Below are 8,323 nucleotides of genomic sequence, written 5' to 3'. Positions count from 1 at the left end.
GGGTTTCATATATTGTGTTAGCTAGCTAATAGAGAGAAGTGTCATCTATTATCTCCATGCTTGGTGGACGCTACATACTATACGTATAGAGAGGACTCGACACGCTAGCTAGTAAGCAAATAAAGGAAACCATTAAGTACAGAAGATCGTCATGAACATATACAGAGAGAAGTGATCAACCTCTCCTTCTCCGAGAGATTGGTCGAACAACAAGTTTTCGTATATCTATCCGACGCTGCTGGCTACATATATATATACAATGTAAGATCTCTTACAATCCCCTAGTATCTGAACTCAAGTTCCACATGGTATTCTCCGGCTTTATTGATAACGTGGTCAAGAAAGAATCCCACCAATTCCTCTTGAATTGCTTTCATGCGATCTTGCGGTAGGAGTTCATCCCGCATCTGCCACATCTAATTTGAAGAAGGGGGTAAATACATAGATATGAATGAAACTCAGCACAAATGATGGTAATAAAATGAAATTGTGAATATTATTGCTTATGCACTTCAAATTGTATTTTAGAGTAGCCCTGGTTTTTTGCAAGTCGCGTTGTAGATGAACTCACAAACGTAGTATCCACAGTAATTATTTTCGGATTCCTGCCACAAGCACTTTACGAGAAATAGATGTCAATCAAACTGATAATGAAGCATTATAAATGGCATTGATGAAAGTAGCTAGAATCACCGGGAGATGCGTGGAACTAGCTAGCTAGTACTATTTACTTTCGAGTATGTCTATCGCAGCTCCACCGGCAGTCCCGGAGCTTGTGCGGTGAATACTTTCCAAACCCTGTGAGACAAAGAAAACAATTACTTGATATCAGAAAATGAACAAAGTTGCCTATATGGTGCGATAATGATCGATTGAACTTACTTCTCGAGCATTTTAGTCATGTCCGCATAGTCCTCGGGAGATTTTCGTCTCGAGTCTAAGACGGTTACTAGTCCCTGCTCAAGCTTAATCTCTAGGAGAATATAGTGGAACCTGCGCACGCATGCATAACTCATCAATTACATTATTATAACCTCGAGTAATAAGGGAAACCCAATATGCACAAGACAGTAACACTCACTTGAAGTTGTAAGGAAAGAGTATTTTATCTTTATTTTGATTTATTACCAACGATCGTAGCAAGTTGGCATCGGTTTCTTTGGCATGAAATGTAACCGTATATTCATCTATGAGATTTGTGTTAATGAACCCAATATCATAGATTTGTGCTTTTCTGCATTCGATGATCTTCAATCTGCATAATATAGTGAGGATAATTATATATACATGCAATGAAAGAGCTGAGCTATATATAGAGACTTAATGACAGAAGTAGTACTTACATACACTAGCAAGTGACCGTTAATTTATCGAGGGCCTTTTGATTGAAAAACTGGAAGAACTCCTCAAATGGAACAGACAACAGATCAATTCCAACGAGGTCGTGCTCCTCTTTAACTCTCAGCGTCAAAGTATCCTTCTCAGACTCTCTGCATGTTTTCATGTACCAATCATGAAATCTTCGCATCATCGTTGTTAGAGGAGGACTTCCATCTTTGACGAGAGGCTTCCCGTACTGGTATCTGAATCCGTCCACCTCCATTATATCATAATGTGCATCGTCGTCGTGCATGTAATCTGCATGACTGGTACCAGGCAAGATCCCCAGATGATTGGCGATGATATCGCTAGACACCTTGAGCGGGGGGCACGATTGATTCGCTTGTTCGCAGAGCTGGGGAATTTTTTCCCACTTCTTCGTTCTGCTAACCTTCGATCACTTCAAGTACTTCCCGACCGCTCCGCTTCGATATATGACCTTTCAATAATGCGCTCATAGTTGGTTTTCGGCAGAGATGGTGGTGGTTTCTTCAGGGCATCGATAGTGCGATTTGCTTTACCGGATCTATCTTCTCCTCCGGAGGTGGATGTTTCTTAGCTCTTTGCGTTTCAAAGAACTCCCTCACTTGGGCTTGATAGATCTCCGTGTTTTCCTTCTCGGTCAACTCGTATGGTAATCTCTCTAGAGGCTTGAGAGATGGATCGAATCTGTATTGCCTCCCACCTCTGGCTGTACTGCCAGATGCCGGAGCGGACGGAGCGGTTGCGGCTATCTTCTTTCCTTGCTTACGAGGCAAAGAAGAAGGACTACGACACGCCGGAGCAGCCGGAGCGACGGCGGCTCTCTTCTGCCCTTGCTGACGAGGCGTACGAGGAGGCGGGCTGCTCGGGCGCGCAGGCGGAGAAGGAGGCGGAGTGCCGCCATGCGCTGGAGAAGGAGGCAAAGTGCCCTGACCACTCGCTGGAGGAGGAGGCAGAGTTCCCTGACTCGCTGGAGGAGGAGGAGGAGGCGGAGGCGTCCAGTTCGGAAGGTTGATGAGCTCCTTCCGCCATAGACATGGAGTCTTCAGAGCACAACCCAGCCGAGTCCCTCCTTCACCGGTAGGGTGGTCAAGCTCGAGCTCCTCAAATCCCTCCATTATTTCATCCACCATCACAGCAGCATATCCTTCTGGAATCGGACGGCAGTGAAAAGTTGCGCCGGGTTCAGGAGGTGCAACAGAGCCAACAGCCGCCTTGACTTTGAAGTTCTTCCATTGCGTCATAAGGTGGCAATGTTGAGACTCCGTGATAGCATCCACGGGGTAGCTAGCAGGAGCCATGAAGGCAGGCTCCTAAAGCAGCTTAGTGGAAGCCACGCTGCTTCTCCGCTGAGATGGCGGGGTAGCTTCGGGGGTAGCTTAGGCAGGTCGCTGGCTGTGAACTGTTTCTCGTTCCTCTAGCGCTTGTACCCTTGCGTGCAGCGCCTGCAATTGGGTCTGCTCCACTTTCCTCTTCCTTCCCGGCCTTTGTAACCGCCTGCGTCGGGAAACCCAGCCTTCCACGAAACGGGGCCTGGTGTGCCTCGTGTCCGTCGAGGGTGCTCATGATTCCCGAGGGCCATTGTGAGCTCGTCGTTCTCTCTGTCGGGAACGAACGTCCCTTGCTGCGCTGTGGCGATATACTCCTGAAGCTTCATGATGAGTATTTGCAGTTGCTTGTTTGTCCAAACGCACTTCCCTGTTTCAGGGTCCAAGGTTCCCCCAACCCCGAAGAACCAAGTCCTTGAACGGTCTGGCTAGTGCAATGTCTCTGGTTCGACCCCTTTATCAAGCAGGTCATTCTTAGCCTTCTCCCACAACGGCCGGGCTTTGAGGTAGCCACTGATACGTCCATTTTGCATCATGCTTTTATATCAATATTTATTGCATTATGGGCTGTTATTACACATTATGTCACAATACTTATGCCTATTCTATCTTATTTTACAAGGTTTACATAAAGAGGGAGAATGCCGGTAGCTGGAATTATGGGCTGGAAAAGGAGCAAATATTAGAGACCTATTCTGCACAGCTCCAAAAGTCCTAAAACTTCACGGAAGTTATTTCCAGAATATATAAAAAATACTGAGCACAAGAAGTACCAGAGGGGGCCCACACCTAGGCCACGAGGGTGGGGGCGCGCCCTACCGTATCCCCTGGGCGCGCGCCCCTACCTCGTGGCCCCCTGGTTGTTGGGGAACGTAGTAATTTCAAATTTTTCCTACGCACACGCAAGATCATGGTGATGCATAGCAACAAGAGGGGAGAGTGTTGTCTACGTACCCTCGTAGACTGAAAGCAGAAGCGTTAGCACAACGCAGTTGATGTAGTCGTACGTCTTCACGGCCCGACCGATCAAGCACCGAAACTACAGCACCTCCGAGTTCTAGCACACGTTCAGCTCGATGACGATCCCCGGACTCCGATCCAGCAGAATGTTGGGGAAGAGTTCCGTCAGCACGACGGCGTGGTGACAATATTGATGTTCTACCGACGCAGGGCTTCGCCTAAGCACCGCTACAGTATTATCGAGGTGGACTATGGTGGAGGGGGCACCGCACATGGCTAAGAGACGATCAACTTGATCAACTTGTGTGTCTAGAGGTGCCCCCCTGCCCCTGTATATAAAGGAGCAAGGGGGGAGGCGGCCGGCCTAGGAGGAGGGCGCGCCAAGGGGGGAGTCCTACTCCCACCGGGAGTAGGACTCCTCATTCCCTTGTTGGAGTAGGAGAGAAGGAAAGAGGGGGAGAGGAACAAGGAAAAGGGGGCTGCACCCCTTGTCCAATTCGGACCAGAGGGGGGTGTGCGCCTCCTTCCTTTTGGCCTCTCTCCTCTATTCCCGTATGGCCCAATAAGGCCCATATACTCCCCGGCGAATTCCCGCAACTCTCCGGTACTCCGAAAAATACCCGAATCACTCGGAACCTTTCCTATGTCCGAATATAGTCGTCCAATATATCGATCTTTACGTCTCGACCATTTCGAGACTCGTCGTCATGTCCCCGAACTCATCCGGGACTCCGAACTCCTTCGGTACATCAAAACTCATAAACTCATAATATAACTGTCATCGAAACCTTAAGCGTGCGGACCCTACGGGTTCGAGAACAATGTAGACATGACCGAGACACGTCTCCGGTCAATAACCAATAGCGGAACCTGGATGCTCATATTGGCTCCCACATATTCTACGAAGATCTTTATCGGTCAAACCGCATAACAACATACGTTGTTCCCTTTGTCATCGGTATGTTACTTGCCCGAGATTCGATCGTCGGTATCTCAATACCTAGTTCAATCTCGTTACCGGCAAGTCTCTTTACTCGTTCTGTAACACATCATCCCGCAACTAACTCATTAGTTGCAATGCTTGCAAGGCTTTAAGTGATGTGCATTACCGAGAGGGCCCAGAGATACCTCTCCGACAATCGGAGTGACAAATCCTAATCTCGAAATACGCCAACCCAACAAGTACCTTCGGAGACACCTGTAGAGCACCTTTATAATCACCCAGTTACGTTGTGACGTTTGGTAGCACACAAAGTGTTCCTCCGGTAAACGGGAGTTGCATAATCTCATAGTCATAGGAACATGTATAAGTCATGAAGAAAGCAATAGCAACAAACTAAACGATCAAGTGCTAAGCTAACGGAATGGGTCAAGTCAATCACATCATTCTCCTAATGATGTGATCCCGTTAATCAAATGACAACTCATGTCTATGGTTAGGAAACAGAACCATCTTTGATCAACGAGCTAGTCAAGTAGAGGCATACTAGTGACACTCTGTTTGTCTATGTATTCACACATGTATTATGTTTCCGGTTAATACAATTCTAGCATGAATAATAAACATTTATCATGATATAAGGAAATAAATAATAACTTTATTATTGCCTCTAGGGCATATTTCCTTCACTAGTGGCCCTCCGATGCCCATCTTCTGCTATATGGAGTCTTTCATCGAGGAAAAAAATCATAAGCAAGCTTTCGGGATGAGACTCCGCCGCCATGAGGCGGAACCTTGGCGGAACCAATCTAGGGCTCTGGCGGAGCTGTTCTGCCGGGGAAACTTCCCTCCGGGAGGGGGAAATCATCACCGTCGTCATCACCAACGATCCTCTCATCGGGAGGGGCTCAATCTCCATCAACATCTTCACCAGCACCATCTCATCTCAAACCTAGTTCATCTCTTGTATCCAATCTTTGTATCCAAACCTCAGATTGGTACCTGTGGGTTGCTAGTAGTGTTGATTACTCCTTGTAGTTGAAGCTAGTTGGTTTACTTGGTGGAAGATCATATGTTCAGATCCATTATGCATATTAATAACCCTCTAATTATGAACATGAATATGCTTTGTGAGTAGTTACGTTTGTTCCTGAGGACATGGGAGAAGTCTTGCTATTAGTAGTCATGTGAATTTGGTATTCGTTCGATATTTTGATGAGATGTATGTTGTCATCCCTCTAGTGGTGTCATGTGAATGTCGACTACATGACACTTCACCATTGTTTGGGCCTAGAGGGAGGCATTGGGAAGTAATAAGTAGATGATGGGTTGCTAGAGTGACAAAAGCTTAAACCCTAGTTTATGCGTTGCTTCGTAAGGGGCTGATTTGGATCCATATGTTTCATGCTATGGTTAGGTTTACCTTAATACTTCTGTTGTAGTTGCAGATGCTTGCAATAGGGGTTAATCATAAGTGGGATGCTTGTCCAAGTAAGGACAGTACCCAAGCACCGGTCCACCCACATATCAGATTTTCAAAGTACCGAACGCGAATCATATGATCGTGATGAAAACTAGCTTGACGATAATTCCTATGTGTCCTCGGGAGTGCTTTCCTTCATATAAGAGCTTGTCCAGGCTTGTCCTTTGCTACAAAAAGGATTCGGCCATCTTGCTGCACCTTATTTACTTTTATTACTTGCTACTCGTTTGAAAGCACAAGTGCTCCCTGGGTGGTTTTGGTAATTAATGTCAACATATCTCTTGTTGGACTAACACTTTTACCTAGTATGTTTCAGATAAGTTCAACAATGGAGTGGCATGGACTAGAGGATGTGGAACCCCTTCAAGATGCTAAGGACAAAGGATTGGCTCAAGCTTTAAGATCAAGACTCTACATTTTCTATTTTAGTGATCCAAGATCACATTGAGTCTATAGGAAAAGCCAATACTATCAAGAGGGGATAAGGTGTTGCTTAATGGCTTGCTTGCTCAAAGTGCTTAGTGATATGCTCCAAAACCCTCAACTACCTTCCCACATCCACATATGACCTAAACCAAAAGTCAAACTCGGCCCCACCGATTCTATCTATCCGGCGCCACCGAGTTTCAAATGTCATAGCCACTGCCACAAACTCTAGCAAATCGGTTTCACCGATAGGGATCTCGGTCTCACCGAGATGGGATTGTAATCTCTCTGTGTATGTCCATTACCAAAATCGGTCTCACCGAGTTTGAGCAATCGGTACTACCGAGATTACAATGCAAACCCTCTGGTTAGCTTATTACCAAAATCGGTCCCACCGAGTTTGTGTAATCGGTCTCACCGAGTTTGCCTGACCAACTCTCTGGTTAGCTTATTACCAAAATCGGTCCCACCGAGTTTGTGTAATCGGTCACACCGAGATTACATTATGCCCTAACCCTAACCATATCGGTCCTACCGAGTTGCATCTCAGTCCCAACGAAAATCCTAACGGTCACTAAGTTTGCTGAATCGGTCCGACCGAGTTTAACCATTCGGTCCCACCGAGTTTGGCAAATTGTGTGTAACGGTTAGATTTTGTGTGGAGGCTATATATACCCCTCCACCCACTCTTCATTCGTGGAGAGAGCCATCAGAACATACCTACACTTCCAATACACATTTTTTGAGAGAGAACCACCTACACTTGTGTTGAGGTCAAGATATTCCATTCCAACCATATGAATCTTGATCTCTAGCCTTCCCCAAGTTGCTTCCACTCAAATCTTCTTTTCCACCAAATCCAAATCCTTTGAGAGAGAGTTGAGTGTTGGGGAGACTATCATTTGAAGCACAAGAGCAAGGAGTTCATCATCAACACACCATTTGTTACTTCTTGGAGAGTGGTGTCTCCTAGATTGGCTAGGTGTCACTTGGGAGCCTCCAACAAGATTGTGGAGTTGAACCAAGGATTTTGTAAGGGCAAGGAGATCGCCTACTTCGTGAAGATCTACCGCTAGTGAGGCAAGTCCTTCGTGGGCGACGACCATGATGGAATAGACAAGGTTGCTTCTTCGTGGACCCTTCGTGGGTGGAGCCCTCCGTGGACTCGCGCAACCGTTACCCTCCGTGGGTTGAAGTCTCCATCAACGTGGATGTACGATAGCACCACCTATCGGAACCATGACAAAAACATCCGTGTCTCCAATTGCGTTTGAATACTCCAAACCCTTCTCTTTACATTCTTGCAAGTTGCATGCTTTACTTTCCGCTGCTCATATACTCATTGCATGCTTGCTTGATATGTATTGTGTTTGTTAAACTTGTGCTTAAACTCCACTTAAACTTAAGAATATTAAAAACTGCAACTTTTGGCACTTAGTGTCTAATCAACCCCCCTCTAGACACCTCTTCTCGATCCTTTCATCGTTACCAATTACCTTATCACAAAACTATCTGTTACCGATATTTCAGTGCTTGGAGAGAATACCTTGCTGAAAACAGCTTATCATTTCCTTCTGCTCCTCGTTGGGTTCGACACTCTTACTTATCGAAAGGACTACGATAGATCCCCTATACTTGTGGGTCATCAGCCACCTGACCCCGTGCGATGGTGATGCTCCTTCTTCGCAGCATTTTCTTGTTTGTCGTCGACATCTTCTTACTCTTGTCCGATGTCTTGTGGGCCACAAATGCGTCCCAGTGATCTATGATCTTCTCAAACCGGCTGGTGAATTCTGGAGTCTTTTCTTTGTCGACAAACGTTGT

The 8,323-nt window shown here is 46.2% G+C and overlaps 1 protein-coding gene across 1 annotated transcript; it reads left to right on the top strand.

The window, feature by feature from the left end:
• On the top strand, positions 1–7,801 carry LOC147972378 (uncharacterized). Its single transcript, XM_087521430.1, has 2 exons — positions 1–3,196; positions 3,313–7,801. Exon 1 carries the CDS (start codon positions 2,039–2,041, stop codon positions 2,375–2,377), a length of 339 nt encoding a protein of 112 aa, XP_087377556.1. The 5' UTR covers positions 1–2,038; the 3' UTR covers positions 2,378–3,196; positions 3,313–7,801.
• Positions 7,802–8,323: the final 522 nt, after the last annotated feature.

The sequence above is a fragment of the Triticum urartu genome, chromosome 5A (assembly GCF_056163025.1).
Source record: "Triticum urartu cultivar PI428250 chromosome 5A, HENAU_Tu73, whole genome shotgun sequence".
Taxonomy (NCBI): Eukaryota; Viridiplantae; Streptophyta; class Magnoliopsida; order Poales; family Poaceae; genus Triticum; species Triticum urartu.
The sequence above is the reverse complement of the archived record's forward strand: the minus strand, read 5'-3'. Positions and strand labels throughout refer to the sequence as shown.

Excerpts from the sequence above, each read along its gene's own strand:
- LOC147972378 (XM_087521430.1), top strand. The coding sequence starts at position 2,039 with ATGGATCGAATCTGTATTGCCTCCCACCTCTGGCTGTACTGCCAGATG.